The sequence below is a fragment of the Diospyros lotus genome, chromosome 1 (assembly GCF_014633365.1).
Source record: "Diospyros lotus cultivar Yz01 chromosome 1, ASM1463336v1, whole genome shotgun sequence".
Lineage (NCBI taxonomy): Eukaryota > Viridiplantae > Streptophyta > Magnoliopsida > Ericales > Ebenaceae > Diospyros > Diospyros lotus.
Window position 1 is genome coordinate 42,310,633 of NC_068338.1, and position 16,661 is coordinate 42,327,293.

Below are 16,661 nucleotides of genomic sequence, written 5' to 3' on the forward strand. Positions count from 1 at the left end.
CAAGCTCATGAAAAATTAAAGTCCATGAAGAATTCAAGTCCATGAAGAAATTAAACCCATAAAGAAATCAAGCCCATGAAAAATTAAAGTTCATGAAGAATTCAAGCCCATGAAGAATTAAGGCCTAAATTGAGCAAATCATGGAAGATATTATTTGGAGAAGGCCTAAGGATTATTTTTAATCCTAATGAAGATTAAAAACCAATTTATAGAAATCTATTTTTATTTTTTATGTGAAAGCTTTATTAGGTGTGTTTTTTAGCTAAAATCCATTTAACTATTAGGTGGATATTATAGCTAAAATCCATTTAACTTTATGAGTGCTTTATTAGGTATGTATTTTAGCTAAAATCCATTTAATATTAGGTGTGTATTATAGCTAAAATCCATTTAACTTTAAGTGTGTGAGTGCCCATTAGATATAATTATGTCTAGTTGAATAATTGAAATTGTGTGGTTTGTATTGCATCTTGTGGCCTATAAATAGATCACTTGATTGCATTTGTAAGTGTGATTATTATTCTTGAATAAAAGTTTAGTTGTTTCCTTATAATTCTCTCTTTGAGAATTGTTCTTGTTCTTTCTCATTTTCTTTAGTACTTTCTCTTATAATCTTACTTTTTTTCTTTCTTCTTTTAAATTCTTATGTCATTTATTATTACTTTATTATTCACCGCCTAAATGGCCGGTTAATTTGTGCCTTTAAATTTCTGTAATTTTAATTCTTGTCATTTAAGTATTCACCGCCTAAATGGCCGGTTAGTTTATGCCTTTAAATTTCTGCAATTTTAATTCTTGTCATTTAATTATCCACCGCCTAAATGGCCGGTTAGTTTATGCCTTTAAATTTGTTGTCATTTAAATTCTGTTATTTAAATTACGTCATTTAAATTTCTGTCAATTAACTTTCAAATAAAAATGAGTAGTTAAATCTAATCTTGGGTTAAGGCAAGGACATTAATTTAAATTTCAGTATGAGTGTGTATTAATTATTGAAAAATCACTAGATTTGGATTGGAGCGTAAGCCTAACTTAGAGCTTTCATGCCACGTATGAGAGTTACTAGAATTGGAAACGCTATCATACCCAAACTCGGATGATTAATTTAGTTGTTTTGTGTATTAATTGCAATTGGATTTATGGTGGTTGCTTAAATTAGAATCCCGCATATCATGTATGGGGATTGCTTAACCTATAACTATCATCATCTCTAATTGCATTTAATAACAAACCCTCATATCTGAAATTAAATTAATGTTGCTAATCTTTTATGCTAAAATTTGGGAATCAACGGGTTGGTACTGAAATTGTCTTAACTCAAGCACTATCCAAATTCATATTTTTACGTTTAATGTTTATTTCAATTTCTGTCTTACTTTATTTTCTAGTATCTGTTGTCTAAAAAAACTCATAAAAAAACCTTGTTGTCAATTTGTCCAAATGCGTGTGCGTGTGTGTGACATTCTTTTTCTTTTGTCATAAATAAATCTCTCAGTGGACGACCTGGATTCATCTAGAAAATATAAATTTAAATTTGGACTACAACTGCACTCGTACACTAGCGAGTATAAACCTCTCACTAAAATAAAAAAAATATAAAAATTTTATTATGATTTGTTCTTATTATGTTTTAATTGCAGGGTGAGAGTGCAGTCACTGGGGGCTTACTTGGTTGGTCCTGTGAACTTGTTAGAGCTCGTTTGGTTCTACGGTCTGAGCTCGAGTCTCAACGAGGTGTGATTTTATTCTGATGAGCTCGGCCTTAGGCCTATTGGGTTTCAGGAGATTAGGTCAGCCTATTGGGTAGAATCCAACCCATAAGGAATGGTCTAAAAAATACCCATAACACTAGCCCCCAACTCACAATGTTATCTTTGGATTGGGAGTTGATATATGCTAGCTATCAATCCACATTTCATACTTTTGCCCAATCGTTTCAAATCACATCGTTTCATGATACATGCCTTGTTTGAGGCGCATTTAATCTGCATATTCCCCTATTACTACGTATGATTACAGCCGCGGGCCCACGAGCCATCGTGCAACCAATGGATGTGGGGCATACCATAAGTCGTTTTGATCCGACTGCTGAGATCGTTCGAGATGGGCACATAAATAGCAAAAAGGCCTTACTTTTTTCCCCATTCATGCTATTTTGAAATTCTTGCGATTGCCTTCTCCAACCATAGAGACTCCTTACTGTGACGAAACGCTCCCGGTTGCAATCGCCTGAGTATCTATTATCATCTTATGCTTGGTCCAGGCTCTCACATCAGCAAGAGATCCCCTGGTAGGTAAGCTTTTTGCGGTCTTTGTCTATTTCTTGGGATTTCTTTTGTTAGGCCGCCCACCGTTGGTTAACTATCGTTGGCCCTTTGGCTTTTCCAATTCTGTTGGCATCACTTCTCGTTTTTTGCATACCGATTTGAATCGGTTTGTTAGGGATTTTCTGAGCCTTCGGGCTTAACTACCTTAGGATTTGTTTTTCATGGAGTATCGTGCTTGTAGTCTCAGCCCCTCCGCCCTAGACGGGACCCCGTTGCAAAGCGCTTGACCTTTTGAGTAGGGAACAGTTTTAGGGTTTTTTGGTTCTTCGAGGTCTGGTCTCCGACCTGCGACCTGATTGTTATTTCTTTCTCTATAGACGTCTGATTTTGTCTAAGAGAACTCAGGTCAAAAGTGTTGTAACCACATCATAGGAGAAGACGATACTTCAAACTTAGAAGACTGCTTTGTGATAGAGATGCATAATCCTGAGAGAGCGAGCTCACGAGCTAGAGAGGTCGTGGAAGAGACTACTTCAGAGACTGCCCCAACTATTAGTGGACAGGTCGCTGAAGAGAGCCAAAGGCAAGAGGTCTTCATGAAGTTTCCCGCCAAGACAAAATTCCATAAGTTGGCAACTCGGAGAAAGGAGCATCGCTCGACAGTCATTCGGAATGCGAAACTCTCATCTAACGCCAAAATGTTAACGTTCAGAATCAGTCGACCGTGATTCGTAGGCCCGCAATGAGAAGATTAGCACAAACACAAAGAGGAAGAACAAATAGAAGAAAAGATAAACGGTACGCAAGGAAATTTTTACGTGATTCGGCCAAAACGATGCCTATTCCATGACTTTTTTTTTTTTTTTTGTATCTAAACAAAGTAACAGTATATCATTCTTCCCCCTCCTATAATGATGTTTTTGACCCCTATTATAGTAAAGGGTATCTACAATTGCATAAAATCTAAAAGTGGAAGGATAATGGAGACAAGATGTCCTTATCAATTTCATAAAATCGGGAATGGGCTTCATTTTACCGGGGATCTGATTTGCTTTATATAAGGTAGGTGGATCCCTGTATCCGGTTATTTAGTAGCAATGTTGCTATGCGAACTGAACTGTTAGGCCAATGAGTTGGAAGTATCGCTGGGGGCTCATTTGGTTAGTCATGGGAGCTCACTTGGCTCCGCGATTTGAGTCCGGGTCTCAACGAGATGTGATCTTATTTTGATGAGTTTGACCTTAGACCCATCGGGGTTCAGGAGATTAGGCCAGCTTGTTGGGTCGAATCCAGCCCATAATGAGTGGTCCGAAAAATACCCATAACATATATATAAATCATAAAATAAATATATTAAACTAAATTTGAGATAAAATTACATTTACATCTAAAAATAATCTTTATAATTTCTAACATGTAACATATTAGAATATTAATATTTATAAAACCTTGTTTAACATAATAGCAAAATATTTATAATCCCTTTCCATTGGGAATTATTAATCTGCAAGCCGCTTTTGCAATAAAAAATATCTTAATTTTGAAAAATGGCATAAAAAGATTTGTGTTGAGAAGTGGAAGAGAAAACCATTTTGTCCAAATAAGTAACAAAATTCCATAATTACTAGTATCATTGATGAATTAAATACTTACTTTGGCTATTAAGGAGATCTCACAGGTACACACTTATGTGCATGCTTGTCACAAATCACGATTAAATTTATCTTAAAAAACTTCAATCCCTAAACCTTCAGTTCACAACATTTTGCTGAAAGAAGATTATATTTGTACCCATTTTTTTTTTTTCTCTCTATAGCCATATTTTACAATTATAATAATAGGCGATCACGTTTATTGCAACCATCAATGGGAGCTTTGTGACGATAAATAGTTGCCGACAATGATGGTTGGGTGTGGTGTGCCCGAAGAGGATTTAGGTATAATGATGAGCAATCGCGTTACTCGCAGTTGTCGACTATGTGCGAAGAGGGTTTGGGTGCGATGGTGGACATTCGTGGCCGTCAGTAGGAGCTCGACGATAACGGGTTGCCGCATTACTTGCGACCCTTGGCAATGTTGGGTGTGCTGTGTGTGGGAAAAGCAAGTGAAATGTCTGTGTAGATTAAAAGATATTTTTAAAAAATAATTGCTACAATTATAGAAGGTGGGTGTGAACTAAAGGATGAATGCAAATAGAAATTTCATTTGCCCAAAGATATTTATTCCCTTGAGGCTTGAGCTGCTGTTCACGTATTTTATTTAAACATATTTATTATACACACACTATTTTGGCAGACTTGCTGTCAGCACCCACACAAACACACAAGTTTTACACCACACACACACACACAAAAACAAACTCTCTTGTTTTTTTTCTTTTTTTCTTTTTTTGCACACGCGTGAACAGAATGTACAAAAAGCAACTTTGCAGCCTTCAGTAAGATGTACAAAAAGGATTGCTATTTAAAAACTTGAAATTATGACACTCCTCAAATACGTGGAAGGGGAAAACCTGATGAAGGACTAGCCAAAATCAAGAATATCCAAAAGCCAATTTTAGTTTTGTTTTTTTCTTTCCATCCATTGGGCCATGTACATTGATGGGCAAAAGTTTAAAACATATTTTATCTTTTTCATTCTACACATGCGAAGCAACAAATATTGCCATCCATTTGATTTCTCATTCGTTGTCATTTCTAGGAATACAATTTTCTTTTGTACTTTCTTAGCTTTCAAGATAGAAATACATAATAAACCCACCCACCCTTGTTTTACCAATTTGTCAAAAATCAAAATGGCATAGAGTTCAGTTTTATAACGTCTGGGTTGATACTTCTTTCTTCCATAGCAGCAGTGCATATGCTAGGGTTCATACCTTGCTAAGCTATTCAAGTTTTGCAAAAGAGTCGCCCCCCCGCGGCAGGAGAAGACTACTTATCTCACAGATTCCTTATCAAACACAATCTCCAGGTTAATAATGTTGCTTATTGCTATAGTTTAGGTACACTGATGCAAAAAATTGAACCACTTGGATGCCCGGGGGTACTCTTTCATCAGGCTTGTAAAGCTCGCAAAAATTGAACCTGATAATATGCACAGCTGCACAAAAAAAAAAAAAAGAAGTGTAAACCCAAACTTTGGAAGACTGAATTTGAGGGCAATTCTGATTTTGACAAATTAGTAAAGCAAGGAAGAATTTCATATATGGAAAAAAGAGATTGAATCTCTCACAACTAGGTTAGTTCAGCTTTTATATAAACCCAAACCCAAACCCAATCCGATCATGAGAAGAATGATAAAGTTCCATATAATCAAAAACTACACTAGCAATAGAGTTAAACTTTTCAAAGCCAAATTTTATCCCACCTCTTTCTCATTATTCTACAAGTATACACTTCTAAAACTAAGAGCACAACAATGTTGCATAAATCCCTTTTAACTTGTTTTTATAGATATTTGCAGAGCTTCAAGACCTAAACCCAAGTAAGAAACCTGCCTTGGACAACAACAGATAAAGCTAACTAGAAGGAAACTTGGCAAAATCAAATTAGAAGGGGCATGCAGCCATAGGAGTCTCTGTTCCAGGTAAAGTCACTAACCTTGACATTCTACATGACAGAACATCTAACCAAGCCTCCTAAGGGGTGAACTGATGAATAATCCCTACCCCGAACTAAAGGCAAACCCCAAATTTCCAGCGAAACACACACTCAACAATAACTAACTGTTAAACTAACAATCTCTACTGACAACAAAAGCATTATGAGAATTAATCTATACTTGGACCTTGTAAAAGCTCAGACTCGGAGACATGAAGTCATGGCTTTTAATATAACATCCAGAGTTGAGGGATTTGAACAGACTATTAAAGATGGAGCAAAAAGCATTATTATTCCAGTAACTCTTAAAAAGGGGAAAAAAAGATGAAATCTAAACAGACTGCAATTACCACTACACTATGCACCGTTGATCAAATGACCAACAAATTTATGAACTAAAATTGGAAAAACTCCATGCACTTACATCCAGAAAGCCAAGCTTCATTCAACTCCCCATTGATCTCAGCTCCTCCAATGCAGATTTAATCTGATCCTGCACCAACTCTAACCGCTTCGAGTACACCTCTAACTCCAATATCTGTTGCTTCCTCCACTTCTCATCCGTCATATCGCCGCCAGTAAAATTTAACGCTGCCACAGGACTCCCAAAGCTCAAAGGCATCGCATTTAATGGCACCAATCCTCCAAACCCCCGGGAACCACACGGTCCGTTCATCGCACTGTGAAGCAATTCTTTGAAGAGGGGGGATAAACAGCCCCTCACTGTCTCCTCAATCAAGCTTGGAATCGAAGTCGCCGTTGGAGTTGCAGTCTGGACAAATTGTTGTTGATTTAATTGCTGTGTTTCCTCAATTTTTACTCCCCTTGATCTCTTCCGGGACCTTGGCACCTTTTTCTCTGAACTGTTGGCATCGACGCCGTTAATATTGTGATCGAAGGAATTAGGGTTAGGGTTGGGGTTAGGTTCCTCGTCTTCCAATCCGCCTTCTTCCCCGCCTCCGCCGGCGGCGGCAACCGCTCCGCCGCGGCAAGCGGCGTCGCTCCAGATCTTTTTCGAGATCTCGAAGGTGGCCTGATCATGGGGGCTCTTAAAGACGTAGTCTTTACCCGAACCGATTTTGCTCATGACGTTGCGGTACTTCTTCTTCAGCCTCCTCAGCTTCTCGACCAACTGGTTCTTGTTGAAATCGAGCTGCAGCTTGCTCCTGATCTGGTCATAAAATGCCGTCGTATCATGGTGGTGTGACGAATTTCCTCCCCCTCGAAGCGTGGTGTAATCGAGGAACCCCTGCAGCAGCTCGATCTCGTCCTCGTCAGTCCAAAGCCTTTGAAACAACCTCCGGGAGTCGTCCATCGCTGCCGCCGGCTTCTTCTCCTCAGCAACAGCGACGATCGCGACGTCATCGATGCGTTGACGCTTTGGATCCGGAAGAGAATCAGTTAGGACGAGGCCAGGGTGGGTGGGAGCCACAGAGTCGACGTTGGGAACGCCAGCAACAGCGACGGTGACCTCGGCCGAGGAAGGAGGGGGATTAGGGCCGGCGGGGAGGTTAGAGGAGGAGGTATCGTCATCGTCATCGAGGTCTTCTTCTTCTTCCTCTTCCTCCTCCTCTTCCTGGGGAGGGATGGAGGTGGAGAGGGTGAGATCCTCCTCCTCGCTGTCGTCGTCATCGTCGAGGTCTTCCTCACCGTAGACGGTGTGATCTTCTTCGGAAGCCATGGATGCTGGATTGCGAAGAAGAGAGGGAGAGAGAGAGGGCCCAATTGGCAGTGGTTTCGGCTTTGGCTTGGGTCCGTGGAGAGGAGTGGAGGGCTCGAGGGGGGCGGGGCTTGGGTTAAGCGTTGGCAAGTCAAGTCAAAGGAAGGAGGGGCTAAGCTAAGCATAGGTTGGCTTCACGGCGCGGCCCTGTTGTCTTTCTCCTCTACTTTCCTAAAACTGCGTCTGCGCTCAATGCGCAATGGGACCCGCCCAACACACTCCCGTCACGTGACCGACCCCCCCCCACCCCCCCTCTCTCTCACTCTCTCTCTACAATCAATTGGGCTGCCTGCTTCAGCCTGAGCGATTTCGCATTTCTGCCTCTGTACGGCCATCTCGTGGGTTCGAAAAAATTACCTCCGACTGTTTTTCTTTTCTTTCACCTTTTTATACTATTTGGCATTTTGACTTTTTTGCGGTGGAAAATAAAAATTTAGAATTTTGTTGTGGAGGAGAGGAAGAAGCGAAGACAAAAAATATTGTTGGATTAATAAGAAATACTTTTATTAAAGTGATATATAAATTTTATAACAATTATTATGCTAATTTTTTATCATTTACAAATAGGGAATTCATTTCCCACACTTCACTTTATATATGAGAGGTGATTTTCTATGCCACTTGGGAGGCATCACCAGCGAGTTTCATTCGAGATAAAATGGCCACGCTACGCTACTATACTGCTGCAGCTTCCCCCGTGAGTGATGAAAGAAAAGCATTTAGCATTTTAATAGTTTGAGAACTATAGTATATATATATATATATTTTAAATAACTTTATAAAGTATAGTATTTTTTTTTTTTTAGGGGGGGGGGGTTAAGTTGATCCGAATCCGATTCATCAGTTTAAAGTTTAAACCAGTAACTCGCATATAAATATTCCTAAGATGCAGTCGGCATGTATTTTATTCTTTCAAGTTCTGCCCATCAAAACATTGTAAAACTAAACTTTATATTCACCCTTTTTCCTAATGTTTTCCTACTAGAAGCTAGTCTACAATTGTGAAACTACTCAAGTCGAAGAACTAAACGTAAGCCAACAGTTAATACTTCTTTACAATACCTCTTCCACAACCCAACAGAAGTTACAAAACCGGGACACTTGGATGAGGGAAAGTTACAGCTATGGTAAATTCTCGCATCACTATTTTCTGCACAATTCTTGACATTTGGTGAAACATTCTCGGAGGTAGATGACTGGATATGGAGGCCAGGCCACTCAAAACTATGAACATGAACAATGTACAACAAGAAGATCAGGAATGGTATTCTCATGTTGAGGATTGCCCAGATCCTGGGGATCCTCGACTCCTGAACTGATAAGCTTGATTCACCTGGTCCTCATGTATTGCAGTTGATGATGATGACGAAGTCTGTTGCTGATTGTAATACAATCCGGTATTTACAGCCTGTGGTCTAGAGATCCACATTCGAGGTCTGGAAGGAAGCGTGCCCATGGTCTGCAAAAAATTGTTCCTGATATTGTGATTATAATGACCTGAAGTTGGCATCCTTGGAAACGAAGATGCATGTGGTCTGGGTGCGACTTCTTCAATTCTCAGCGCAGACATTCTAGACCTTAGGTTTTGGTGCTGTTCTTCATGAAAGTCTTGGGTCCAAGTGCCATGAAATTCATGGCGATGGGGCGCAAAACTAGGAGTACTTGTTATGGATTGGGGTGTGTAATAGTTTCCATAATAGGGGCTTGGAAGATTAATCAAGCCACCGCTATGCCCAGATGGTCCAGCTGCCATGAACCTATTAATTAGAGGTCTGACTGGGGAATTCCTATGTGGAGTTTGTCCAAATGATCCGGAGTAGCTCCAATTTGGTCTCAGAAGCATGTTTCTTATCAGATTATGGGCCGCTTCTCTTAACTGAGGATCAGATAGTGCCCCAGGAATAGGTGGCCTGGAAAAAAAAATTACCCACATGTCAATATACATTCTTGCTACTCATAAGAATAAATAAATAAATAAATAAAAATAACAAAGCTGATCTTCTGCTGATGATAGTTATGATCAAAACTACCAGTACTATTGTCAAAGAATGAGAAAGTCGCATCTAACCATGCATCAATTGACTTCCAGTGAACTCAAATTTAGAAATGATGCAAGTGTAATTTAAAATGACAATAAATAATAAAGACTGTGGACCATGCTCTTTGATAAATATTTTTGAAGTTATCAACAAAAATATTTAAGTTTACACAGAAAAAAAGAAGAAGATAAAAACAAAAAAGGCAGGCAGAATATCCCAACACAATTTCCCTGCATCATGAAGCAGACACAGCAACAGTTCCATATGAAACCTAATTGTGCTAGTCTCATGATAGATTCAAACCTTCCCATCAAGGCTTTACACAGTCATGGTCAACAATGCAAGCAACACAATGCGACAGATTAGATAAATATGTTACCCTCAACCATCTACAACAACTTTTTCTTGAATGAAGATTTTAAAATAATCATGAATCATGGTAAACTGATTTAAGCCTTCTTGGCGGTTTTATGCAATCTGGCTAAAGATAATATACTAAACAACTTGGACAAACCTGTTCAGGCCAAGCATATCATGTGGTGTAAAAGTTCTGCTAATGTGTAAAAGAATTTTAATAATGTGATTCTCTTTTTAGAAGTCTTGTATTATCGACTCGGACTACCTTTTTTATGTTAAACATGTTTATTTTAACTTTTTGTCAATATAGCACCTTGCTTCGCTCAGGCAAGCTCTTTTTTGGTCATGGTGGCTCAAGGGTGCCTTTCACCTCTTACTACCTTGAAACCCAGAAAGAAAGCTCTTGTTGGGACAAAAAACTGGTTCACAGTCCAAAAGTAATCCAATATATTCTTACCTTTCTCTGATTTGCTGGAGGCGGCAACCATTATCTTCATGCCATAACTGAGGGAACGGTTTTATGTCCAAAGGGGTTAAAACCTGCAAAGGTAAAAATGAAACATGGCCTTATCAGTCATTGTGTAGAAAGAACTACCAAAAGCACTGGCAATAATGTTTCTCCAAATCCATTAGCCACAAGTATGAGAACGTGTCCCCACAAATATAGTTTTCACAATCCTTCCACCAACACCCAAAAGGGGAAGAGCAGAATGGAAAAACTAGTAGGCATTAGTAGGAGTAGGTACGACTCTGAATAAATTTGTCGTGCATTCTCCCATCCTTAAAAAAAAATATTTTGATTTCTAACAATACATACCCTTTCAGGCATGCATATGCCTTTTGGAGGTTCTGTGATGTGCTTATGAGGTGGAGGATTCAAATAAGTAACATTTCTGCAAAACGGATGCCATTAGGAAACCACTCAACAGAAAGAATACTAATGACAATAATAGGCCCATAGAAATAAATAAATAACTAAAGATATAAGATAGGCAAAGGGGGACTAAGGCAAAAGAAGAAAACCAATATGAAAAAGTGAACTTACAAAGATTGGTTGTTCTCAAGATCTTCCAATCCATTGACAGGAGAAGGGACCACATTCCTGCACCCGTTTCTCTCACATAACCAAACATATCCATTCATTCCTTGGCTGCCAGTAACAGAGAATAAATAAAGGTTGTAGACCAGCATATTCCCCACACTGAAGTGACTCACAAAACTATCAAAAAATAAACAAACTAAACCAACCTAGTATTTGTGTCAATTGGCCAAGGTGATAGTTGATTATCTGGTAATTGATCAAACAATTGATAATATGAAATAATTTGGGCAGCCAAAGGATGAGATTGATGTACATATAGCAAATCAAACATTACACTATTCCGGAATTGTTCTTCCTCCTGCACAGTTTTAGACAATTTATAGGATGATTAAATTCTACACAAGAACAAAATGAGAATTTTAAAATCTTGAGGTGCAGTAAGCATTATTCCTCCATTTTTATGATACTAAAATAGAAATCAAGAAACTAAAAAAAAAACTTACCTTCTTTTAGTTAGTGTTCATGCATTAGAAATCCAGTATAACCTTACTTTCAAACACTAGAGAAAATAGAATAGGCAAAGGAACATATTATGAAAGCCAGGAAACTACAAAAATTTCTGATCTTCAAGAACATTGGTCTACTGTATCTATTTTCTATATGCTCACTGATTGCGAATAAGGGCCTGAAAGGAAGGTTTGCACTACCTTTCTTTAGGAACTACTCTTGGCCTAGCTCACAAAAGAAAAACTAATGGCAGAGATAACCATTGGTCTTACGAACATTGGTTGTCTATGACATTCAATAACTACTTTCTGCAGAGTAACCAAATGATAGAAAATCTCCACCTCCCTTCTTTTCCCAATCCCAAGAAGACAACCAAGTCATACATGAACCCCCCCCTGGGGCATCAAGGAAAAAAACAACAAAAGGAAGAAAAAACAAAAAGATAGGTCATCCCAGAATGAGAGACAGCTTCAGCATCCCCCTCCCCTAAAAGCCAAAGGAACCAGTTTGCCCAGGCATTAATTTGAAATAAGTTCCATAGAGTTCCTTTCAAGTTAACAGTTTCCATATCCATACTCGCGCGCGGGGGGGGGGGGGGGGGGGGGGGGGGGCATTTTACTGATATTTTTATGCTTCATTCAAGAAAAAGAAAAGTAAAAACTGGGGAAAAAAAAAGGCTGAAGTACGAGCACTCTAATATTATGAGATAGTTATGATTGAAGATGATGACAATAAATTATAATTCGTTAAATAGTATTAAATTTGCAAGGGTTCACATTGGATGGTTACTTCATCCCAATTTCTCCTTTTTGACCATGTAACCAACTCAAAAAACAAAGATAAGAGTGTTGCTAAAAGTCACATTCCATGTCTTTTAAAAGCCAATATAAAGTCATCGTTTCCCAAAGACACATCTAATGCAGGGTCACCATGGTCAAAAACCTAGTGAAGAGACCTTTTCAGGAAAGCATCCCCCAAGCCCCCTTCTTGTCCTCCACTCTGACATAATTAATTGCTCTTTATATGATGAATTTGTTCAAAAGTTGACTAACCCAAGACTAGAATCTCAATAGAACTAAGAGGCTGTGCCTGTGCAAATATTTCTCAGAAAGTAAAGCCTGCACCAAAGGAGAGCTATCCGATTTTTGCAAACATTTAGACATTTGAGGAGAAAAACAAATCCACAAGCAACTGAACTCTGAAGAGCCTATTAATTTGGGGAAAGAACAGATCCACACCCATTAACTTTTCCTCTAATCCAAACATCTCTAAGAAAAATTCAAGGAGAAGGTTCTCACAAATGAACATTAAAGTATTCCAGAATCTAATGCCTTCACGATTCACAATAAATAGACAAGAGTATAAAGTGATTAAAGTAACATTAAAAACTATTATTGCAATGATTGCAGAACACCACCTGAACATTTACCACTTACTGCAGATATGCCAGTAGCACTCTGTCCCACTTGTTCTGGCTCATTGCATGGTGCTCAACCTTGTGATGCATTAAATTGGACATTTCTTGACTCCATACAGTTGTTTCAATACTAGAAAAATGAGTGAAATACTAAAGTAAAAATCCATGTAGAATCTGAGGCAGATTTGAATGTGTTGGAAATATTTAGGGTTGCAAATGAGCCCGTTTGCAAGCAGCTAGATGTTCAGCTCGACAGAAGCTCATTCGAGTTGTTCAATTAGGTAAACGAACCGCCCTTAAGCCTAATTTTGAAGTTTGATTTGTAAGCGAGTTGAGTTTGAGCTCAATAAAGCTCATTAACATGTTCAATGAGAAGCTCGTGAATACTAATAGACTCAATTAGAGGCTCGTAAACATACTCAATTAGAAGTTCACAAATAACTTGTGAACAATCTCGTTTATAAATACATTAATAAGGTCGCAAATTAGCAGAGCCGTTCATGAGCGACTCAGTGTTCGGCTCGACAAAAACTAGTTTGAATTCGTTCGTTAAGCTTAACGAGCTAAACTTGTGCCGAACTTTGAAGTTCGATTTATAAACGAACCCAGCTTGAGCTCAGTAAAGCTTGGCTCATTAAAGCTAGCGAACATGTTCGATTAGAATCTTGTGAATACTAACTTCCTCAATTAGAGGCTCGTAAGCATGTTCGATTAAAAGTTCGCAAATAGCATGTTGTCACGACCCTAAGGGTAAATCCGTAAAGGGGCCGATAGTTGTTAGTTAGCTGGGAGGTTAGGTGGTTAGGGAGTTAGTTAACTATGCAACAGCTTATGGCCTGTTCTCTTTGTTGTTTTCAGGCCGTTTTCTGTTTTCGGTTTTTCAAAACACCCAAAACGCGTTTACTTACCCATTTTCAAAAGTGCATTTTTCAAAACACAATTTTTACACAACTCAAAACAACAAAATCGTGTTTTGGCCGTTTTCAGCCAAAACCAACAAGTGATTCCAAAACACGGAAAAACACCTTTTCTCTTCCAACTCTCTTCTCCCTTCTCTTTCTCTTCAAACTCAGTTGCCACTGCCATCCATGCCCGCCACCGCCATCACCGCCACGCCCAAATCCGCCTGCCACCACCACCACCCGCCACGCCCAGATCCGTTGTCCACGCTTGCCATCACCACAGCCGCCACCGCCCTCTGCCATTTCTTCCTTCCTTCACCGCCTCACACGCCTTCTGCCATTTCTTCCTTCCTTCACCGCCCCACACGCCCATTGAATATGTAATATAATTTTTTTATTATATTTTTCTTTTCAATGATATTTTTAAAATTTTGAATAAATTAGTATTTTGTTATTTTATGATTTATAATTTTTTTTAATATTTATGTTGTGGTAATCTAAATCTGTAGATAATTTCAATTTGTAGATAAAAAAAAAATTATTATGAAATTAATAGTTGAATCAAATTAAAAATGACTTTAGAAAGTACATTGTAATTTTAATACATTATATATGATTAAATTATTAGTTATCTCTAATATTATATTTTAAATTCTTTAAATTAAATTTATAACTTATTAATAAATATTTATAATTTACTTTAAATCAAATATAATAAAATAACATTTTACAAAATTTCAAAGTAAACGCTTTTTTCATTTTTCTATTTTGAGAAACAATTTTTCAGAACGACAAAAAGAACACGTTTTTAAAAATCTCAAAATAGACACTCAAAACACAAAATTAAAAATGAATTCAAAATTCAAAACTAAAAATTGAAACATGAAGAAAACACCATCTTAGTGTTTTGTTGTTATGATTAGTTAGCTAGATTGTTACATTATATACTTGTTATCAGGGCTGCTGGAGGATCTATAAGTATCCTACAACAATAAGAGGAAATCATCTTTGGAGAATAATACAAAAGTCTTTCTCTCATTTCTCTCTCTCTCATTCTCTCTTTCATTCCTTCTCGTTCTATCTTTCTCCCACCCTTATTCTATCTATCTTCCTACATTCATTCTTTCTCGAAATTCCCTCAATTGTCCAGCCCATAATCCCACCCTTATTCTATCTATCTTCCTACATTCATTCTTTCTCGAAATTCCCTCAATTGTCCAGCCCATAATCCGAAGGCTTGACACTTGTGAACTTCATTTATAAATACATTTATTTATAATTTTATAAATACATTACTTAACATAAAGTTATCAAACTTAAATTATTATAATAATATAATTAAATTGAGTATGTTTAGAATTATTATATATTAATTTAATTATTTAACATAATATAATATATGTATATATAATAAAGCAAAATAACAAATTTAGTTTAAGCAAAATAACATGTTTTGGTGAGCCGAGCTCAAGCTTGGGCCTGCCAGCAAGTGCTTGAGCCCTAGAAATTGGTTCTTGAGCAGAGCCTAAGCTCAACAAAGCTTAACTAGGCTAGATTTGATTGCAGCGCTATACATTAATACATTTATTTATAATTCTATAAATATATTATTTAACATAAAGTTATCAAATTTTAAATTATTATATATATTAATTCAATCATTTAACATAATATAATATGTGTATATATAATAAAGCAAAATAGCAAATTAGGTTTAAGCAAAATAGCAGGTCCTGGCGAGCTCGATCCTACTGGCAAGCCCGAACTCATGTCAAGCTTGAGCCCAAGCTAGTGTCGTCAACCTTTTGATGAGCCGAGCCTAAGCCAAGCTAGAGCTCGACCTGAGCTTTAAGGCTCAAGCCCAGAAATTGGCTTGCAAGCCCAACCCAAGCTCAACGAAGTTTGACTCGACTTAGTTTGATTACTACCCTATTAATATTCCATCTAGCTTGACACTTAATCACAAGATAGTCCTTTTCCATATGCTTGCCACCAAAAGGTTCAACCACCCTGCCATCCCTATCTTGTATGGTTTAAATGTTGAAGGTTCACCTAGAAATCTAAGACAATTTGTCAAAACCATCAACATGCATCTATTTATCAGGCCTATAAGTTGTGGTTGGTACTTTGGACAAGGCTTCTTAAAATTGGTACTTGTGATTGTGAAGATGACAGAGATGGACTTCAAATTTACCCAAGCAAAATGAGATCAGTGTCATATTTGCTGCAATGAAGGTACATCATCAACCCACAAAAATTAGTCAACATTCATGAAAGAGATCCATGGTACAACAAAGCAAAACTGAATCCAAAAGGATAAAATAGAATTACTTCAGGGGAAGGAAAGGTATGTGAGTTCATACAGCAGGACCACTTTACAAGGTGACCTGATTTGCCTTTAAAGTTCAATTTGGTATAAAGGATTTTTCCTTAATCAGGAATGTTTTTCTTAACATTTTTGAGCATACCAAGAACAAAGAAAATATATCCACCTTTATGTGCATTAAAAAGGGTAAAACTGAGTAAGAAATAAAACCATATTTCATACTGTTAAAGTGTCCTCAAGTTTCTTTGTTTCAGCAAGCAACTTCTTCTCATCAATGAATGGTAATTTGACCACACCCTGATATTCAGAAAGCAATTCAACATAAATTCAAATAAGCCAACAAAAACAACTGCAGTACAAGCTCCAGTAGTAATCCAGGATAATTATCTTGGAACCTAACAATATTTGCCTGATGATAGCCAATGCCATACCTGCCATGCATTGCGCTTACCATTCATGTCAATCTCAAAATCTGTTCATATAGG

At 37.7% G+C, this 16,661-nt stretch overlaps 2 protein-coding genes across 30 annotated transcripts in view; both read right to left on the reverse strand.

The window, feature by feature from the left end:
- Window positions 1–4,917: 4,917 nt before the first annotated feature.
- LOC127790191 (probable transcription factor At3g04930) lies at window positions 4,918–7,812 on the reverse strand. Its single transcript, XM_052319494.1, has 2 exons — window positions 6,291–7,812; window positions 4,918–5,366 (listed from the first exon to the last, which is right to left on the reverse strand). The coding sequence occupies exon 1, from the start codon at window positions 7,545–7,547 to the stop codon at window positions 6,312–6,314; it is 1,236 nt and encodes a 411-aa protein (XP_052175454.1). The 5' UTR covers window positions 7,548–7,812; the 3' UTR covers window positions 4,918–5,366; window positions 6,291–6,311.
- Window positions 7,813–8,512: 700 nt separating this feature from the next.
- The window catches only part of LOC127802299 (5'-3' exoribonuclease 4-like), a 55,299-nt gene continuing 47,150 nt past the window's right edge, over window positions 8,513–16,661 (reverse strand). For all 29 annotated transcript variants that reach the window (XM_052338078.1, XM_052338046.1, XM_052338063.1 and 26 more), the window contains 7 exons: window positions 16,608–16,648; window positions 16,399–16,473; window positions 11,231–11,382; window positions 11,028–11,132; window positions 10,800–10,875; window positions 10,440–10,522; window positions 8,513–9,496 (listed from right to left, as the gene is read on the reverse strand). In XM_052338078.1, coding sequence (XP_052194038.1) covers window positions 8,857–9,496; window positions 10,440–10,522; window positions 10,800–10,875; window positions 11,028–11,132; window positions 11,231–11,382; window positions 16,399–16,473; window positions 16,608–16,648 — 1,172 coding nt within the window. In that variant the 3' untranslated portion in view covers window positions 8,513–8,856. The remainder of the gene's footprint in view (window positions 9,497–10,439; window positions 10,523–10,799; window positions 10,876–11,027; window positions 11,133–11,230; window positions 11,383–16,398; window positions 16,474–16,607; window positions 16,649–16,661) is intronic.

What these genes read in the sequence shown, in the direction of transcription:
- LOC127790191 (XM_052319494.1), bottom strand. Translation starts at nt 7,547, where the DNA reads ATGGCTTCCGAAGAAGATCACACCGTCTACGGTGAGGAAGACCTCGAC.